Here is a 20,738-nt window from a genome sequence, read left to right as displayed (position 1 = left end):
GCTCCCTCAACTCATTTCTAATTGGCACCCAAAAGAAAGCAGTGTTACTCAGGGGATTAAGGGGAGATATTTAATGTATTATATAAGTTAGAAGAAGAAATTGGCTCAAAGAGCTTGCAAAGGCATAATTTATGGTCAAAGGTAAGGACAGGAAACTGAGATAAGCAGTGACGGGAAGAGATTAGAGCCAAAGAAAGGAAGCACAGATCTTGCCACCTGTTAAAAAAAAGGATTTACATAGTTGTATCAGCATTGCATAGGAATCCTCTGGCAGAAGCAGGAATAAATTCAGTTTTCTGTAACACCATTATGTCTCTTTAACTTGAAAGTTTCCTTTGCTTTCTATAGCTTTTTGTGATTCCTCACTCAACAAATGCAGGAAATGAAGTAGGAATCCTGCAGACAACCCATCTTTACACTACTATCGAGATTCATGTTCAAGTATCTCAGATCTGAGAGCTGTCAATGGAGAGAAATAATTATAGTCATGTAGTTAAAAGCAGGATCATAGTATATTAAAAAAAAAACAAAACAGTGGCTGGAAATAAATGAAAGCTGCAGAGACTATCTGTCTGATATATGACATTTCCAGATGAAGTTCTTGACTCTGAAGTCATAATCTTTAAATGTAGCCTTTTCTGTGTAAATAGCATGATTAAAGGGTCAAGAGGTAAATTTTTGTACTTGGACCAGTATGTTTCCTAAGCAGCCCTCAATTTTGGTACACAAATAACTTCCAAAAGTTATGTTTCCTGGGAAGTATCTGAGTTATTTATGATGGATTTTGAGATAGCTCTTAAACTGCCATGAAATGCTGCTGTGCTTATTTTCCAGGGTCATCAAGGTAGTGTTCCCTTTAATAGGCTAAGTGCAGTTCCAGACTTTTTTTATATTCAGATTTTCTGCTATGTGTGTTAATATCCTTATCCCTGATTTCCACACTCAAACCCCAGACAACTTGAGAATTTGTTATGAAAAAGGTGATGATGATTTAAATCTTTTTAAAAGGATATAAATGCTCAGGGAATAAATATGCAGAGTGAAGAGTTTAAGCAGGAAGGAGAACAGCTGGGCAGTAGACAAGATGAGGATTTGGTCTCTTGGTGGCTTGTTGGCAGAGGTTAGAATTCAGAGTTGCCTGACAGTGCTAGAGAGTAACAGCAAGAAAAGAAACAAGGAAAAAATCTTAGATTGAGATGATATGGTGAAATGGCTGTAGCTTTTTGGTAGTGGCTTATCTACTTAAACAGCACTGCTCGTAAGTCTTTTTAGTGACACTGTTTAAAATAGAAATTCAAGCAGAGAAGTTTGGGTTTGTTTTTTTTTCACATGAAGCTACTTTCGGTGTTACATATACTGGAGCACAATGTCGCTTCTTTTCCTTCACATTCTATTTAGTTGTCACTCCTTAAAGTTCTGTAGTTTTGTGGAAGACTTTAATGCAAGGGAAGTGTTAAGGTTTTGAAGCAAGAGAAGAAATAATTGATAAACTACCCGAACCAAAGTCCTCAGCACCCTTGGTTTTTAAGTCTCCTTCAATTCTTTCATTTACACTAGAAGATAATATATTGCCTTTGAAAGAAATCCCAGTGCAGCTCTATCTGTATACGAGAAGAGGTCCCTATGGTTATTATATCTTTATTGCTTTAAAATAGTTGCAAAACATGACATGCTAACATGCCACCAAATCTCTTGGGTTTGGGGATTCATGCACAAGTTTTTAGAGCTGTTAGAGTGAAGACACTTCTTTTTAACTCCTTTGGGGTTCTGATGATCTCAGCTAATATTTCAGTAGCAAATCACCACTGCGTGATATTGTAGACTGCTTTTAAGCTTCTTTCTTTTTTCTAAAGGTTCTAAATCTATGCAAGATGGCTGGGGAGAGAGTGATGGGCCAGTGACAGGAACGCGTCATTCCAGCTGGGAAGAGGAGGAGGAGGGAGGAGTCTGGAACACAGCAGGCTCTCAGGGAAGCAATTCCTCCCACAACTCAACAAGCTGGGGGCAAGGAGGAAAGAAAACACAAATGAAGGTAAAATGCTTGAATGATTCATAGCTACTGTGTTGTCTGAAAGCAGTATGACTGATTTGTTAGAGCATTATAATAGTTCTTATTTTAAAAATGTATTACAGAATTCAGATAGAAAGGTGCCTATTACAACAGTGTAAAAAATGTGAGGTTTTTGATTTGTTTTAATGTATTATACTTCTTGTGACTAACAAATCTGCCAGAAGTGTCAAATTCCTTTAGTATGTAAGCTGCAGCGCATTACTAAATGAAACGGAGCAGTAAGTATCCCAAGGCTACTGCTCTTCTTTTGTTGACATGTCTGTGTTAGGCTGCTGCAGTTCTCTTTGCATAGCCTACCAGAGTTTGAATTCCACAGTTCCTTTGGCATGTGCACTTCTTATTTCTACTGACTTCTGTGTTTAGGTCGGAACTGTGTTTGTTGTTACTGACCTTTGGCCTCACACAGGAGCAGGAGTTTGGCTATACTCCTAAGTAAATTGCTTTCTAAGGTTCATTTGTGTTAAAGTTCTCTACTACAGTAACACTTGGTACTGTATTAATATTAGGACTATGCCTTGATTACTTTTAGTCAGGCAGGGCAAACTCAAAAAGCAAGTCCAGAGCAGCTTCCTAGGACATGGAAATAGTTGTGACATGGTATGGAGTTTTACAATTCCCATTTTGCAAAATTATTCTCGTGAACTTTTTTTCTCACTCAAAGCCTTCTTTTTATTATAACCACCAACGCAACTGTCCACATTTTTTTCTTTTTTGTTGAAATGTTTTCAGTTTGATCACCTGTGAATTACAGTAAGGTCAGATTGAGAGTCAGGTCAGCACAGTGCCCATGTGAGAGAAATCACCCTAAAGGGAAGAAGTCTACCTCTGTATATGTGGTGGATTAAAGAATGTACTAGGCTGTAACAGAGAAAAAAATACGTAACATAAATAGCAGATTCCAGACTGAAGCTGTGAAACATTCATTATACACGTGAAGTGTTCATTCAGTTTGGTATGCATAACAGTAAACAATTTTATAAAACAGATTATTTAGTAACTGTTTCCAACTGTGCAAAAACTTAGTGTTTTATTCAGGAAATAAGTTTCTCTGAAACCAGGATCATTTGACACTTCTAAAAACAGAATTTAAGAAATCCAAAAGTTGCTTAAGAATATTTGTCTTTTTTTTTTTCCCCCTCTCTTCAGTGCGCATTAAAAGGAGGAAATAGTGATTCATGGATGAACCCTTTATCCAAACAGTTTTCAAATATGGGCTTGCTAGTAAGTAAATTTTTTAAAATATGAAATCCAACTTTTAGAAATAAAGAAGTCAGTAAACTTCAGATAAGTCAAAAGATCAGCTGTTTAACAGTGTGTAACTACTTATCTGCATTTGCTATGCTAGTATGTTGATTATACTACTTTTAATAGCTGAATATTCAGCATTTCAGAATGGCTTCTTAGAAAACCCCCAGATCTACTTTGACTCTTCAGAGTTATTACGTCTTTTGTTCTGAGTTTGTAATTTCCTTGATAGTAACAGCATTTGGTGTTTTCTTGGGGGGGGGAGTTTATTTTCATAATATGCTCTTCAGAGCACTCAGGTTAGAGGCTACTGGCTGTATTGTCAGACATCTGTTATTAGTCCAAGGCTATTCATTCTGAGTCTCAGCCACCTATCGGAAAAGGAGACTGACAGCCCTGTGTCTGTCTTGGCTATTTATATTTTAAATAATATGTAGCAGGGTCTTTTTAGAAGAAAAAGGGCTCATTATTAATCAGTAGAGATTGATTGGTAAAGTGAATAAACAAATGGCACATGAAAAGACAGATCTTCAGAGAGGTACCTTAAAAATAGTTACATATAATTTTTTCTTTTTTTTAAGAACTTCTGAAATGCTAATTTTTAAAACATTTTACAGGATATTGTGCCAACTGTCATCCTATGAAGCTGGCATAGTATGTAATGCAGGCTAGCGGAAGATGATAATGCAGAGGTTCTGAGAGAAGCCCGGGGCTGTACAAACTGTCACTGACTTGACTAGGATTAGTTTGTAATGTCTGTTGGCTCCCAAGCTCAAACTCAGCCTGCTAGACTGTAGATGCTTCTGAAAGCTATGGGAACACCCTGTCCCAGACTGCCAACTAAATCATAACTTGGCAGCACTTTTCAAGGTTTGATGGCTTGACAGGTCATGAGGATGAGCTATCTTTTTGGCCGCTATTTTCAGTGTTTCATCTCTCAGCCACTGGCACATGAGGACAGAGGTTCATTTCGCAGAGCAGCTGTCTATCCATCTTTCTCAGCCTGTCGCATGTGTTCATGTGTCTGGTTTCGTATGAGTAAACTAGTCACACACAACATTAGGGAGTCGAGGTGAGCTGTGTCCAGGATGATGTCAAGAATCCTTGTGTTCAGTTTAAAACAAAAGTTTGATTGGCACAAGCATGCCTTTCCTTCATTTCACCTTTCTGAAACATTCCTCAGCATTTCATAGAATTCAGAACTGAATTTTTTTTCTTCCAGAGTCAAACTGAGGACATTCCAGGCAGTAAGATGGACTTGTCTGTAGGTGAGTATAGTTTAAGTGCATTTGAAATATGAGATCATATGTAATATTTTTATGTGGGTGACATGCTGTGTTTTGGAAAGGTTTGATCTTGATTTTAGCACTCCTCAAATAGAAGGGTAGAGTTATAGCATCCAGTGCCTTGACTGTAGACTTTGAATAGTTACACAGCTGATACTGCTAGGCAAGACTGGGATATGTACTTGTACAGAATGGAGGTATAACTTGTGGAAGGGGACATTCTGTAAGACCGTTTTGATACATGTAGTTTGTTTTCATTGTTACTGTTTCAAGAAAGTGAAGATCCCTTTTCATTTGGTGGAAGAGGAGGACTGGTTTTTGGCAGTAGAACATCCCAATTACCATAGGTCCCTGGAGGTGATGTGAGAGAGAATGTCTTCTGCAGTTGATTTCTTCGATTGCTTTGCCTCAAGCTGTTACAAGTTACTGCTCAGTAGAACTAGATTTTTCACTCTTCATAGCCTCACCACAACACTGCACACAGCTTAAGTGGGATGGGCTGTGTGGAAAACACTGTCTTAAATGGGAGTTAGAATTGACCACTTGGATTAATCCCATTTAATCACCTTTTAATTTGTCATAACTTTCTTCTTTAGCAAACTAAATAGTGCACTTTCACAGAAATACTGATTTAAAATCTTGGAATCAGATTTGGTTTTGCATTTGTTCTCCAAATTGTCTCTGAATGTTCACTGTCAAATTATTGCAGTGGAAATATCACAGGTTCCTGAAATCTTCTGCCACTTGAGATGGTTTCCCTACAGGATCCCTAAAATGCATGTTAAAAAAGAGATGATCCAAACCTGCTATTTCGATTGTTGTATTTTATTTGTTATCAAGTCTTTAAAGGCTTAGTAAGGTTAGCGTTTGATACTTATGAAGGGAAATAGGGTTTCATTCCTGTTCTAACATCTGTTCTGGTTTTGATTCTTCAAAAACTACAGAGGCAGGAAGATCCATTGCGTACCCATAGCTAGGAGGACGGATCGTCTAGTCCACTTAAAGGACTTTGCCTCTGGACAAAGCTAACAACAACTTTGGAGATGTTAATTCTATTTCTGTAACTGTTGGGAACGTCACAGAGGCCTTAAATTCTTTCCAGTTAAAATGGCAAAAGCCAGAGGTCTTGTAATTCTTATTCCAATGAATGGTATGCCGAAGTAGCATTAGTATTCTCAGCTCTCATCTAGAACAGTGAATTTCCTGTGTAGATGAGGTATGCCCTATGGGCTCCAGGGGAGTGTGTATGTGGTGGTTCTCTTGGTGGAAGGGATCCCTGTATCAGTGCAAATCAAGTTTGTTATGAAGATGTGGACACCATTGATTCTGACTCTCCTGGGATTATCCCTGAGACCTACAGTATGCTGTCACACAGTAACCATTTTACTTGCTTCATATTTAAAAACGTTCTGGTACCAAGCAGCTTATTTTCAGCTACTTTTGCCTAAGAGCCAAAAGTGTCTACCTCAGTTAAAATAGGGACACATACAGTCATAAAGAGCTGCCGAGAGCACAGCAAGGACTTGGTAAGAAGGAGAAGGCTGGCTGGAGGAGGTGATTGACTTGGAACCAATGCTTTTTCTGCTGGTGGTTCTAAATTTCCTGTGGGAGAGTGTAATTTGAATTAATTACTTATGATCCCTTGGTGGCATCTCTGAAGAACCACCTGCAAAAGTAGTTCTGAGCCAGGCTGCAGTCTGTGGGATCACTGGATCAACTAAAATTGGTGTTTACAAGTCAAGTTTTCAGAGTATGTTCTGAAATTTCATTGCTGTATGCTAGAATAGCATGAGGTCTGTGATATGAGTTGACTGTATCCAACATTAAGGATATAATCTATGTACTCCTGAGATATTACCTGCCATAGAAGTTGATCTTCAGGTGTGTGACTGGATGTGTGCTAAATATTAAGTATCGTCCCTTTTCAGCATCATATACATTTAAGTTTGGTGCATTCAGTCCTGTCATTGTGGCAACTTTTTGTTTCACTTCTGGATTATTATTATTTTTTTAATCTAAATAGCAAACAGTGACAGTGGGGAAGCTGTGTGTTCTGCTCCTAGATAAATGCCACCTTGGGGTTGATGTTTTTACAGATGTCAAGACAGTTGACTAGTCTGATGTGTTCCCCCAGCCCCAGAAAGTAATGCAGTAGTGAATGCTACTTTCTGTCTGTCTTCTGTCTGAGTGATATGATGGCCACATGATTGAAATTGAACCTATACTGTAGGACTTTTGGTAGCAGTGGAAAACTCAGTAGCACAAGTTCAAACCCTGCAAATGCAAGCAGTGTAAATATTAATTCTTGATTTGAATAGTACATTTTTGCGACTACAGGAAGCAGTTCTTGTGAAACTGGCCCTTGTGCTGTTACGGCAGTTTCTGTGCCATTCTGATTCTGCCATACTTCTTCTGTGCCTTTCTAGTATTGTTGACCAGATTATTCCGGTATTATGCCTTGCAAGAAGTCTGCTCTGATATTAACCCTCTTTGCATCAGTGCTGTCACCAGCTTTAGTACTTCCTCATCTGCCACTGTTGTAGCATCCTGTGTGATGCTGTAGTCAGGTTTTTCCCAACCGAAAACTTCATTTATTGGGAATATTCATTAATCTTTGTACCAAAAGTAGAGTTGGGGTAGTCAAGACTTACATCTAACATCAACTCCAGATTTATTGCTCTAATGAAATCCAAATAGCTGCAGTTTCTCTCAGCTTAGAATCCATTACATTCTTAAAATGCATATCACACTTCATAGAGGATTATGTAGTTCGTTTTTTGTTTGTTTTTTTTTTCCACAAAGTTGCTTTCTTTCTCTGAATAGTTAAGGATCCCAATAAGAGGTGTTAAAGCATGTGTGTATATAGCACAACATAGTTTTGGTGAAGGTAAGAGATTTTTTTTGATCTCTGCACTTTGACTTAGTACAGCGTCTCTAGAATTCAGGCTCTGACTGTATCATGGTTCTCTAAAGATCTTCTAGACAGAGGTAAGTTGTCTTCTTGGATATTCAGTTCTCATCTGCCTTCAGATGCTGTTGTCAGAGAACAGATCTAAAAACATACAACTGAAGAGGATGGTAGCCTGGATTATGCTGATAATAGCTCTCATAGTTCTTCAGTGCCGAATTAAACTTTTGGATCCTTTAGAACTTTGTGCTTTCAAGTACCTTAAGGCCATAAGGCCTTCTGAGTAAAGATGGCTGAGGCTCAGCATATCCTGTGGAATTATGCTGAAACGTTGTATACTTTGTCTTTGCATACTTTGATCTGTTCCACTTCTTTAAATTTAGTATAATCATTAATGGTGGCATCCTTGATCCTGGGTAGAGGCATTTATTATAGTTTGTATTCCATTTCAGAGTTAAAGAATGTGACATCTTCCTGATGCTTTTCTGTTACTGATCTCTTTAGCTGTTTCACTCTTGTTGCTTATGGAAGTTGCTTGTGGAAAGCTATAAACTTTTGCTCAGCCTGTATCTACTTCTAAACTTTAAATGCTGGACTTACTTATGAAGTAGGCTTGTGCTTCATCTGATTTTTCAGTCAGGCTTACAACATACCAGGTTATCCTAATGAGAACTCCCAGCATGGTATTTTCCCAATTTATGGATAAATGCACATTGATCTTAGAGTAAAATCTGTGCTTGGGAACCAAACATACTGAATAAAACTTTGGTATGTATGGAGCACCTTGGCTTTGCTCATCATGCATTGTGAAAGAGTTTCACTTGTCAGTAGGTAACTCTTACTATGTTGGTCTCAGTCATCTTCTTTGAAAACTGTGTTGCTGTCGTTGCAAGGTGCTGGAGTGACTCTTATTTAGTGACCAAGGCAGAAGAGATATGGATCAGTAGCATGCCTGAGGCAGGTCTGCTTCCTCTTTTAAAATTATTTTTCTGTCAAATCCTTTGAGTGGGGAGCTTGTTTTGCTTTGAAAACAGGATACCGCATTTTCCATTGAAATCCCTCCTAGTATGTAGGTCCTGAAGCATGAGGTTTGCTACAGTAATTAGTTAGTCAGGACCACGTAATATTCCATCCTTTCCTTTCTTCTGTTTGACAGCCACCTTTGTATTTCTTTTTTTTAATGTATTAATTGCAGCCTCTGCAGATCACTGAACACTCAAGTCAGCTGTAAAGACTGGGAAATTAATTTCCATTTTCTATTGATTCAGATGCAATTCATGCAGCTGTCTTGTTGTAAATACGTTACAAAACCATAACCAGATACAGCATTCACGTGCAACACCTTATGATATGTACATTGATATGCAACATATAGGATATCTAAGTACATGTGCTTGCTCAGTAGGCTTGGATGATGTAAATTTATGGCAGAAGTAAAAACCGAGTATCTTTAAAATGTTTTTGGTTTTGTGGTCAAGCAGAAAATATTTCAAATGTGGGAGATTTTTCTCCCATTTGGGTTACCCTATGGGGTATGTGTGTTTTCACTGTGTTGAGCCTGTTATTTGCAAATATTTTAGGTAACTTTGATCAACAGTGGTTTCTGTTTCCTGTCTCCTGGTATAAAACACATTATATATCATTTTGTTCATATAGAATTCAAGTTTTTTTTTCTTCTTCTTGGCCTGTGTGAATGTGGTGGAGTTGTTAACAGTCGTCTTTGCCTCACTAGGGTGTGAATGTCATCCTCCAAGCTCTTGTTTCATTTTACATTTTTCATAGTGTTAATAGTGGGTAAAATCCAATAACTGATGGGAGTGTTGTCTTTTATTAAGATGGTTGGACTTTTAACCTGTTCTGCATTTCCACATGTAGAGGATTTAAGGCTTCATGTTTATTCATGCACAAGTGTTCTTGCCTACACAGAGGGTAAAATTCAGACTTTCCAGATTTCAACAGTAGTCTTGTAATATGTAAGGTAAAGCAGGTCTTCAGCCACCTGCATTATTTACAGCTTTTGTTGGCAAGTGCAAAAGACAGGCTCACGCAACAGGTTTCAAGGTTGCATTAGAATTTTCTATGAATGGGATAAATGAAAGCAATCATCTCTCTTAGCAAGGCCTTGTTTGTATTGACATTTAAGCAGGCGCCTCAGCACTAGGTGGCGTGCATATCTGTGCTGGAACCCTTTAAAAGTACTGCTATAGGCTCTCCATGTTATTTACCAAGGAGTTTCACAAGGCATTATTCAGTAATGTTTGATGAGTTGATTGGATCACCAGGATAACTGAAGAGACGAAAGGGTGTTTCTGTGTCTTAGCCAGCTTGTGTTGGCATCCACCCAGTTTCATTTCAGATAGTGATGCAACTCGGTCTTGCTTTCAGTTTCTTTTCAGGCAACTAATGGGCAGGGCTTCCTTGTGTAGAATTAAAGCATGAAAGCCTTTTGGTAGTGCGTTGCTGGCATTGTGTGTATGTAGCTGTTAGATGTAGGTATTGACAGGATTGAGATGTAGATGACGTTTTATGTGACTACTTCTGCAGAGCTAGTTCTAGCTTTTTAGGATATGCAAGGAAGACATGAGCTCATCCGGGTCAGTATGACTCCAGTTACAAGCCAAGATTTGTCAAGTGTTTTTGTGATAAATGATGTTGAAGGCATCTGAGAGGATGAAGCTGGATGAACTTTGAAAGCTGTGCCAGCAGGAAAACCCCATGTAATTAATTAGTGGTTGATTTCACATGTTCTTGGCAATAACATATCTATGAATATTAACAGTTTGTGATGGAGCATTAAGAAAATATTCTGGCTTTGAGAAGCTTTTTTGAGGAACAAATAAGTGTTTTGAAGGTATTGGTGTGATGAGCTGTCTGCTCTGTTTGATAAAGACTGTGTTTTGTCAGTTGTAGGGTAGGATAGCTATCAGTTCTTTGGAAGAGTCATAGTTTTTGGTTAACTGTGGTGACAGGCTTTTTAAACCATTCTTGGAAAGGCCGTCTGTGCTACTAAATGGAGTTACTTAAACCTAAAAATACCAGTAAAGCTAATTTCTGTCACACTGCCCATATTTTAAAGCAAAGATATTTTCCATCTACTTCAACATAGCACTATGTATCTGATACCTTGCAGGTGCCAAATATGACCCCAGAAATGGTTCCTTGGTAGCTGTTTAGTGTGTAAGGTAGAAAGCTTCCTTCAGTAAGCATGTGGCTGATGATAAGCTTACAGAGAAAGGGGATGTCTTATTCACTTTGTATTACAGTTTGATTGTCTGTTACTGACATCTCTTCCTCATGTTCCACTGGATTACTCATTAAACTATGGCAGGAGACTGCAGGGGATGTTTGAAAAGTATCTCTGTTACTGGTTTTGTAATCATTGCCTACAAACTAAGGGAGATTTTTTGCCTGTCTGGAAGTTAACAGTGTACCAGATGATTTGTGGTGTTCAAGAGTTAAGTTCGCATGACTACAGAAGTGTTGTGATCAAATTATGTGCATGGTTTTGCAGTTTGAGAAATTATTTCTTGATGCCAAACCCAGTAAAAGCTAAGTACAGAACTTAAATAGTGGTGTCTCTATAGATACTGAATACCAACAGTGTGAATTTCAGAAGACATTGAAAATTATGTGTAAGTGAATATCATTAGTTGAACTAGGCTGCTGTAGAAATGCATATGTTTATATCTGTACGTAAGTTGTGAGAAATATTCACATTGAACTCTAAATTGGCTTGTTCAGTCTTAAAAATGAAACTGCCTACTTTGATTTTTCAGCACTTTTAATAGCAACTGTAGCTATGCTAAATTATAAGACAGATCTAATTTATACCCTAATCTTAAAGATACTTCCTTTGGCTGTAAACTTACTGTCATCAGCCATCATTAATGATAATGGTAGAGATTATTGGCACTAATTTCATCTTCGTCTTTTTTTCACAGGTGGTCTCCCAGATAAGAAGTTTGAAGTAGATAAACGAACCATGAATCTTGGGGATTTTAATGACATGATGAGAAAGGATCGATCTGGGTTCCGTCCATCTAATTCCAAAGACATGGGAACCACAGATAGTGGGCCTTATTTTGAGAAGGTGAGAAAAATACCTTTATATAAATTAATATCGACTTCTGTGAGGTCCGAGTTTTTACACTACTCCCTGGAAATGCTAAAAAATCAAGTAACCTTTTCTAACTCAGCAATAAAAGGTGCAGGGGAGTTATGTTTGTAGAATGAACATGTATGTAAAACAGAGGTGTCAGATGTGCATAGACAAACTAAATTATTGGGGAGAATAAGGCTTTTTATCCTAGAACAGACTGCTCTTAATATAGATAGAAAGAAATCCCTTTGCTTTTCTTGGAAGGGTAAACTACCAGTAGCAATGAAATTCATTACAGGTTTCATCACAGTGATTCTTTTGGCTATGACTACCATCATCTACTGTAAAAAGTTGGTTTAGATGTAATTAAACATAAGTAATCACAGTCTTCCAAGTTTTTTCTGCTTTCATGTCTGTCGTTTATTGGAAACACACTTTCTAAATTCCACAACCCCTTATGCTGTATGTCCATGTACTGTAAGCTTCTGTATGACATCTGTTTCTCTGTGACATCTGTTGTATGTTATGGTAGTGTTTCTTTCATACTCCTGCTTGTTTTAAATAGAAGCTTTCACTATTATTATCAAACATTAATTGCTTCACATTATGAATTGGAGAGTGTCCAGTACATTCAGAATGTTTTAGGTGTTTTTTAAATACAGTTTGTCACATGTAAAATGGAAAAGAAATTTGGTTTAAAAATTCTGAAGGCGTGTTACTGTCAATGAAGTTTTTTAACTCCTCCATTTTGGTAGAACAGGCCAAAACCCAGTTTTGTCAACTCCCTCTGGTGGCCTAATAAATAAAATCCCACTAGCAGAGCTGATGCAGTCTTAACATTATTTTCATAGGTGTGTGCTAACATTAGGGATTCATTCAAGATGTGTTTGTTTCTCTAGTGGTAATAGCCACTGTCAGAAATTAACTTCATGAGAGTTGAAAACATATTTTTAAAAATAAACCTCTAGGAGTTTATTGATTAACTCCTCAGACCAAAATCTTCATTGTCAAGTGATCATTTAAGTCAGAAGTTTTGTCCTTGTAATTGCTATTACAAATTAACTTTGCTTCTTCCTAGTCACTCACTGTCCCTCTTTCTCTCCTCTTGTGTTCTGTTGCTTCACTAACCGACTCCTGCTGTTGGCTAACTGCTGCTTCAGCTGACTTTGCCTTTCTCCAATCAAGATGGGTGCCTTGGGGATGAGGCTCCCTGCTCTCCCTTCTCCCCTTCTCCCAGCTACAAGCTGTCTCCCTCTGGTTCCACACTATCCAACGTCAGCCTTGGGGCAATCGGCTCAGGGCTCAGTCCCCAAAACTTCGCTGCTAGACAAGTAAGCAGGCCACCTTATAAGATGCATTGTTATAAGGCTGCAACCTGGGCTTAATCCTGGTTAGTTGGTTGCTTGCATTTGTTTTCCTACTAAATAAATTAATATTGTTAATGGAAATTTCAGATATATCAGCCCATTGAGAATCAGTCCACTTTGGTTCCTGTTATCAGAATGTATCATACCTGTTTTTGTTGGCCTCTTACTTCCTGAATCGCAGGCAGCAGCAGATAGATGCACTTTTCAGAAGTCATGAAGTTACTGGCAACCTTCATACTTTAATTGCTGTTTTAAAACCCACTTGGAGGCTGTTGATTTGTCCCACCACCTCAACACTGAATTTTTGCAGACTCCATCCAATGACCTTGTATGTAGAAATGTGCCTTTAAAAAAATGCAGTCATTTTGCGTTGTGCCTGTTCCCCTCTCCCTTCCTTGCAGCCTAAGGAAAGAATTGATTTAGCAGCCTTTAAAAACTCTTGAAGTAGCAGTGTTTTTGTTCTTTATACAGGGGAATAGCAGGGAAGAAATGAAGTTGTTAACTGCAGTTTAGAAGAATTTCTGGCTATTACGGTTTGCGTTATGCTAGAAGAAAATGTTGGAGGAATACTAGGAAATGAAAGATTAGAACCTTAGTATTGCAGCTGGACTAGCTTATGTAGTCACATGCCTAACATGATGGTGTTTCCTTGTGTTGTCTTTCTGTTTCTATGTGACACAATCAGTGTTGAACATCAGATTAAGTCCGAATTTTGCAAGCATGTTCTTGGATTTGGTGTGCAGAACTCTGTTGGGTCTTAGGGAGGGCTGAAAGTGTAGGTGCAGCTTCAAGCCTCTCAGAAATTTTAATGCGTACTTGACCCCAGTAATTTCTTTCCAGAACAAAAACTGTGTCTCTTGTTTTTTGTTTTGTTTATCCTCCTACTTAGTGTGATGTGTTGAGTTTCTTCTGAAAGGGAAGATACATTAAGAAAGTGAAATGTGATGCAGGTGAATGAGGCAAGTCATAATGCTGTCAGTATAGAAGATGGATTAGAGACTTCAGTTTTAGCAAAAAGATAGTGGAGAATGCACAGTATTGTGGTAGAAGGGAGGAGAAGTTTATGAAACCTCAGTATGTAAGGAAGGGAAAGTTTGGGAGAAGGCCTGCACAATCCCAATTTGGAAGGATGATGAATTTAAGTTGGATATAGCAGTGCTGGCGTGGAGAGGGAGACCAGAGAATGATGGTTGAGGGATGGAAAATGTACTGTTTAGAACCCCAGGTATCTGAGGATCATAGATATCCTCATGTACAGCATAAGATGAGAAGTGCTGAGGATCATGGAAGTGAAAGGACAGAATCATGGCACATAAGGACCTTTTGGAATACAAGCTTCTGCTTTTAGAAGCAACAGCATGCAACTGTTAGTGTAGGAGACAGTCCGTAACGTTTCCTGTGGCTTTCGTCAAAAGATGTTACAAAGGCAGGCAGTCAGCTCAGGGGCAGAAATAGTGAAGCAGAATGATGAATTTTCTTTGGTCTTTTTCATGCAGTAGGGTTTATTACAGAAGTTGCTTATAAAACAGTAAATTCTTCTCCTTAAAAAAAAACACCCTTAAACAGCAAGTATTGTTGCAGTTAGAAAATAAGTCAGTGGGAGAAAACAACCAAACACTTTTTCTCACTTGAAGATTTTCCCCCTCTTCAATTTAGCGGGGAAAAAAGGAAAAGAAAAACATCCCAATCTAGAATGTTGACATTTTCACGTTGGAAGGAGGATTTGTAATAAGATTTTAGAATTCTAATTTAAGTTAGTGAAAGGCCTTCAGAGGAGGTAGTAGGCTTGTGAGAGATACCTCAACTTGACTTGTCTAAAATGATGGCGCAGAATTCTTGCTGTCATAGTCTTGCCATGCTGTTAAGCCAGTGAATGTTTTTTTGAGTGTGTTGTTTGTATTCCCAAGTTTCCATTTCCCAACATATAAAGTGCAAAATACAAAACATTAGCTTTGTCATGTGCTTTGAAGTAAGTGGATAAACATGACGCTTAAATGTAGAGGAGAAAGAGCCTGCGTATCAAAAATGTAGTACAGCAGTTTTAACCCAGGTAGAATATTACTGATGTAGGGCAAACATCTCAGTAATCCTAAGGGTACTCTGTTGAAGTCAGTACTTGCCTCATTGTTATTGATATGTAGTTAATAGCATAGAAATCCATTATCTTGAAAGATTCATCTTCTCACTACTGCTTTAATTTTGTAGGGTGGCAATCATGGTTTGTTTGGAAACAGCACAGCACAATCGAGGGGCATGCACACACCAGTGCAGCCACTAAATCCTTCCCCCAATATCCGGGCGCAAGTGCCTCCCCAATTTCTTTCTCCCCAGGTAAGGAATTTATAGTAACTGCTTACTTGCAAAAGTAGAGCTACAGCCTTCAGACCACATCATTGAGGTTACTTGACACATCTGTCTTAATCTTGACTTGTTGTTAAGAAATGGCAAATTTAGATAAGTAAAATTCATAGTTGGAAGTACTTAAAACTCAGTGCAGAAGGATTAGCCTTCTTATTCCAAGTTGATGGTAAATGCTCGCTATCAGTATTTTTAAACCTCATAATAGATTCAGGAATCCTGTGTCTTACGTAGGTTTTTGCAAACTATTTTAAAAAACAACAAAGAAAGTGAAAGCTGAAAATTTTTCTGACGTTTGACAAGTTGCTTAATTTTTTTCAAGCAGTCTTGTCCTGTGCTTCTTGCCCCCCTGAAAAGAGAGGCCTTGCATAGTACTCTATGTTGCACTTACATTGCAGAGTTCTAAGACCTCAGGATCTCCAAATGCAAAAGTTAACCTTTTACTTTCGATTTGGTAAAGGCTTTTGGAGATTCTTTTGAATTCTATTCGTGTAACTCTGAAATAATGCAGGGAGAAAGCGGGGATTCTTCTCCACCAACTCCTGTCTTTTACTATAGCTTATTCAGCATACAAAGGGATTAACTCTTTCTGTGAGGCACTGTTTCTTTGCTCTGATGACTGCCTGAATGCCTTTCTTTTCCCTTGTCAAGCAGTACGTTCTTAATGTGATAATGCAGTACTGTGATTACTAGTTACTTTAGTGCAGTCTCTAGCAACCAACTGGTTGGGGAAGGAACCTTTCTGTGTCTGTCTGCATCTGCACATGTAAATACTGTATTGTCAATCAAATGAGGTATTCACTCTGCTCAAGTCATAGATTGTGCACGTTTAAATGTCATGTGTTAAGAAATCTGTAATGTCTTTCCCAGAGCACCATTTAAGATTGGTGTCATACCTGTTGCTTTATAGAAATGCTTCATCATCTTTTCTCATAGCAGCGCATTTCTTGAGGGTATGTAACTGATTTCCATGCAGGTTTCGGCCTCCATGCTCAAGCAGTTTCCCAACAGTGGCTTGAATCCTGGTCTTTTCAATATGGGCCCCCAGCTTTCTCCGCAACAGATTGCCATGCTGAGCCAGCTTCCACAGATTCCCCAGTTTCAATTAGTAAGTAACTGTTAATCTTGTGAGACAGAGTTTTTACAAATTGTCTGTTGTAAGAGTTTTCCTTCTGTTTGTTGTAATTTTGGTTTGTTCTACTGATCTTGTATTACTTTTGTAACAAGTATCCTGTTCACTGTGCAAGAAAGTACAGCTCTCTTAGAGGGCAGCAGATAAACTAAAAGGGCCTGTGTAATTATTGTGTTTTAGTGAGTTAGTAATGATTCTAAGCTGTGTCTTTGTACAAAAAGCAGTTGTTTGTTGATTTTTTAATAATGTCTTATTTAGACTTCTAGCCATAGTGATGGTAATAAAGCAGGTACTAGTAATACTATTTGCATGAGATTAAATTAGAAACAAGTGAAAGAAGTAGTGTTGATGCATTCATTATAATTGTATTTGACTGTGTGGAATGAGAAACAGTTTACCTAAGTTCTGAGCAAAGCATTTTGCTAGTGACTACCTCCTGGCAATTGCATTTCACTGCTGAGCGCTGTGTTTTCACTCTTCCCACCCCCCTTACCTCCTAGGCATGTCAGCTCCTCCTTCAGCAACAGCAGCAGCAGCAACTGTTACAGAGCCAGAGGAAGTTATCTCAAGCTGTGCGGCAACAGCAGGAGCAACAGGTGTGGCACTGGTTTTGTCAATCATATGAAGTATAAAATGCACTGGGAAAATGCAGTCTGCAGTAAAGACGGCACAGGCTTTAGCAATGTCATCTGCTCTCTTCAGATTCCACTTTGTAGAGAGCAAGGTCCTTTGGATCCCTTTCAAGTCACTGTTTCTTCATGTTTACAGAAATTCTGTGTTACAGTATAGGGTGTATCATTCCCATTTCTTTCATATGCAGATTGCTCGTATGGTGAGTGCCCTCCAGCAGCAGCAGCAGAGGCAGCCTAGCATGAAGCATTCACCATCCCACCCTGTTGGGCCTAAGCCACATTTAGACAGCATGGTACCCAATCCTTTGAATGTGGGTCTCTCAGATTTACAGACCAAAGGTCAAATACCTGGATACGGTTCAGGTAAGTACTCTGTGGAAAGCGATTTGAATGCCTGTAGATACCTTATTAATATGGTAATTGCATTGCCATATTTGCCAATTACACAATCACAGATGGTTTGGGTTGGAAGGGACTTTAAAGGTCATCCAGTTCCAACTCCCCCCGCGATGGGCAGGGACACCTTGCACTAGACTAGGTTGTTCCAAGCCCCATCCAACCTGGCTTTGAATACTTCCAGGGATGAGGCAGCCACAGCTTCTCTGGGCAACCTGTTCCAGTGCCTCATCATAGAATCATAGAATAGTTAGGGTTGGAAAGGACCATAAGATCATCTAGTTCCAACCCCCCTGCCATGGGCAGGGACACCTCGCACTAAACCATTTCACCCAGGACTCTGTCCAATGTGGCCTTGAGCACCGCCAGGGATGGAGCATTCACAGCTTCCCTGGGCAACCCATTCCAGTGCCTCACCGCTCTTACAGTAAAGAACTTCTTCCTTATACCCAATCTAAACTTCCCCTGTTTAAGTTTAAACCCGTTACCCTTGTCCTGTCACTACAGTCCCTAATGAAGAGTCCCTCTCCAGCATCTTTATAAGCTCCCTTCAGTTACTGGAAGCCTGCTGTGAGGTCTCTACGCAGCCTTCTCTTCTCCAGGCTGAACAGCCCCAACTTTCTCAGCCTGTCTTCATACAGGAGGTGCTCCAGTCCCCTAATCATCCTTGTGGCCCTCCTCTGGACTTGTTCCAACAGTTCCATGTCTCATAGTAAAGAATTTCTTCCTAATATCCTATCTAAATCTACCCTCTGTCAGCTTAAAGCTGTTCCCCCTTGTCCTGTTGCTACATGCCCTTGCAAAAAGTCCCTCTCAGGATTTCTTGTAGGCCCCTTTTAAGTATTGGGAGGCTGCTCTAAGGTCTCTCTGGAGCCTTCTCTTTTCTGGGTTGAACAAGCCCAACTCTCTCAGACTGTCTCCATAGGAGAGGTGCTCCAGCCCTTGGAAGCAACTTCATGGCCCTCTGTACTCGCTTGAGCAGGGCCATGTCCCTCTTGTGTTGGGTGCCCCAGAGCTGGACGCAGTACTCCGGGTGATGTCTCGTGAGATCAGGGTAGAGGGGGAGAGTCGCCTCTCTCAACCTGCATGAGTGAGTCCAGAAATAACTATGAAATGCATATAGACATTAGGGTAAAGGTTACGACAGCTATCAGCACTTGAAGAAACTGCATTGTTTTTCATTACATGGGAACATGACAAACCTAATAACAAAGCATATCCTGGTGTGGTGTATTGACCTAACAGACTATTTGGAAATTGCCCCTTCATTTGCTACTGTTGATTTTTTTTATTTTTTTTTTTAATACCTTTCTTATGATAACAATGGTTCCCTGTTTAAAGATGTTTAAACTAAAAAGAGTGAATGACAGTGGAGTTTTGTTTGTTTGTTTCACAGGCTTTGGCTCGAGTAGCATGGATTATGGCATGGTGGGAGGGAAGGAGGCTGGAACAGAATCCCGCTTTAAGCAGTGGACTATGATGGAAGGGCTGCCCTCTGTGGCTTCACAAGATGCCAATATGCACAAAAATGGTGAGAAGGGGACTGGCTATTTTGGGAATGTTCTTGCAGTATCCTCTTTACTGGAGGTGAAATAGCTCATATAAAATTATGCTTCAAGTTAGTGGATGTCTTAGCAATATGCATCTTAAGTATTTTTTTGGTGTAGTATCCCATACTGGTAAAGATCCCACCCTTTCCCAAGTGTAAATATGTCTCTTTAATGCTCAGGTGCAATAGTGCCCCCTGGGAAGACTCGTGGAGGATCGCCCTACAACCAATTCGACATAATTCAGGGCGACCCCCTGGGTGGCCATGCTGGTGATAGTTGGTTACCTGCCAAATCTCCACCAACGAACAAGATTGGAAGCAAATCCAGCAACGCCAGCTGGCCTCCAGGTACTGCATGAGGGCAGGGGTTATGTCCTCACTTTAGAGTAGGTGTGCTGGGAACTTTCCTCATTGTGCTTTTTAAATAACCACTGCAAGGAAAATATTTGCTTGGCCTCTTTGTTTTGTTTTGTTTTTTAAATTTTTTTTCCACATTAAATTAGAATGTAAATGTTGAATTTCTAGTTAAAAATTGCTGGTCTAAATATGAAATAACTGCTGGATTACCTGACTACTATTTTGGTTTTGTTAGGTGAACTCTCTGTAGTTTGGTGACTTTACATTTACAGAACTTTTCATGAGAACACTTGTTCATAGAATACACAGTACTAGCTCCCTCCTCTTGTATTGACTCCTTTTTTGCATTGTGCTAGGCTGACACAGGGTGTAAAAATTCTCACTGAGAGCGTGGAATCAGAAAGCAAAAGATGTGAAAGCTTGTTTTTCATGATGGTGGGAATAGGATTTTCTTGACCTTTTGTATTTTATGTAGCGTGAACGTTTCTTCTGGCAACTGTTCACAAATATGGTCCGTTGCAGACCACAAGGTTTCCCTTGCCAGCGGTATTGGTACAGTGCACATACAATATGTGCTGTGTTGTTGTGGTTCACCTTGCTCATGTCATGTAAAGGAGCGTTGGCCATGTTTCAGTACTACACAGCAATCTTGTGGCTTGAGTAGAAGTTTCTTGAGTTTTGGATTATAGGCAGTAGCACATTCTTTAAGCTTTCTAGAGTTTCACTGGCAGAATTTTGTCTTTCCAGTAGAAAACTCAGATATCTAGGAAAAATATATGTGTATTTGAATACACGTGTCATTTTCTTTATAAAACATTCATTGGACACAGAGTGGTCTCCTTGAAGTTGCATGGGTTAATCGCCAGTGCTGTTCAGCACATAGTGGAGGCTGTGATTTTTCTCTGCCTGGAAGGCTCTTGGATTCCAAGGAAATACTCTTGACTGCAAATTCTCTGCTTTGTATCCCCTCTGATACAAAAAAATAAAGCTGCAGGTGTATCTTCTGGGTAAATCAGTAGTTCAGACCTTGCATCAGAAAGCCTAGGAATCTGTATGACCAGTACAACTGAGGAAACCTGCAGAAGTTGTTAAAGTTGGACTTGATCTTAAGGTCTTTTCCAACCTAGTTGATTCTGTGTGGGAAGCCCCCAGTGTCTAACTCTGGCAAGAAAATGTTTTCTGATGAGGTAACAGAGTTAAAGAATTAGTTATCTCATAAACATGTGCACACCCTCATTTCATAACACTGACTGCTCTCTGTAGAGGTGTATTTGCATTACATTTCTGTTAGCCTGGTGGTTCAGTAACATTTCTGGTAAAGCCTGGTTCTTAAGCTGG

The 20,738-nt window shown here is 39.3% G+C and overlaps 1 protein-coding gene across 22 annotated transcripts in view; it reads left to right on the top strand.

The window, feature by feature from the left end:
- TNRC6B (trinucleotide repeat containing adaptor 6B) overlaps positions 1–20,738 on the top strand; it is a 135,876-nt gene that overhangs the window by 104,605 nt on the left and 10,533 nt on the right. For 18 of the 22 annotated variants that reach the window (XM_061450774.1, XM_061450763.1, XM_061450755.1 and 15 more), the window contains 11 exons: positions 1,854–2,032; positions 3,218–3,292; positions 4,539–4,584; positions 11,452–11,600; positions 12,770–12,940; positions 15,182–15,307; positions 16,311–16,442; positions 16,967–17,062; positions 17,287–17,461; positions 18,891–19,025; positions 19,224–19,391. In XM_061450774.1, coding sequence (XP_061306758.1) covers positions 1,854–2,032; positions 3,218–3,292; positions 4,539–4,584; positions 11,452–11,600; positions 12,770–12,940; positions 15,182–15,307; positions 16,311–16,442; positions 16,967–17,062; positions 17,287–17,461; positions 18,891–19,025; positions 19,224–19,391 — 1,452 coding nt within the window. The remainder of the gene's footprint in view (positions 1–1,853; positions 2,033–3,217; positions 3,293–4,538; positions 4,585–11,451; positions 11,601–12,769; positions 12,941–15,181; positions 15,308–16,310; positions 16,443–16,966; positions 17,063–17,286; positions 17,462–18,890; positions 19,026–19,223; positions 19,392–20,738) is intronic. The other 4 variants (XM_061450772.1, XM_061450770.1, XM_061450765.1 and 1 more) reach the window with 2 other exon arrangements.

This window comes from Pezoporus flaviventris, unplaced genomic scaffold (genome assembly GCF_033815535.1).
Source record: "Pezoporus flaviventris isolate CSIRO_AGI_PZ_B2104156 unplaced genomic scaffold, CSIRO_AGI_Pfla_v1 ptg000011l, whole genome shotgun sequence".
NCBI lineage: Eukaryota > Metazoa > Chordata > Aves > Psittaciformes > Psittacidae > Pezoporus > Pezoporus flaviventris.
The sequence above is the reverse complement of the archived record's forward strand: the minus strand, read 5'-3'. Positions and strand labels throughout refer to the sequence as shown.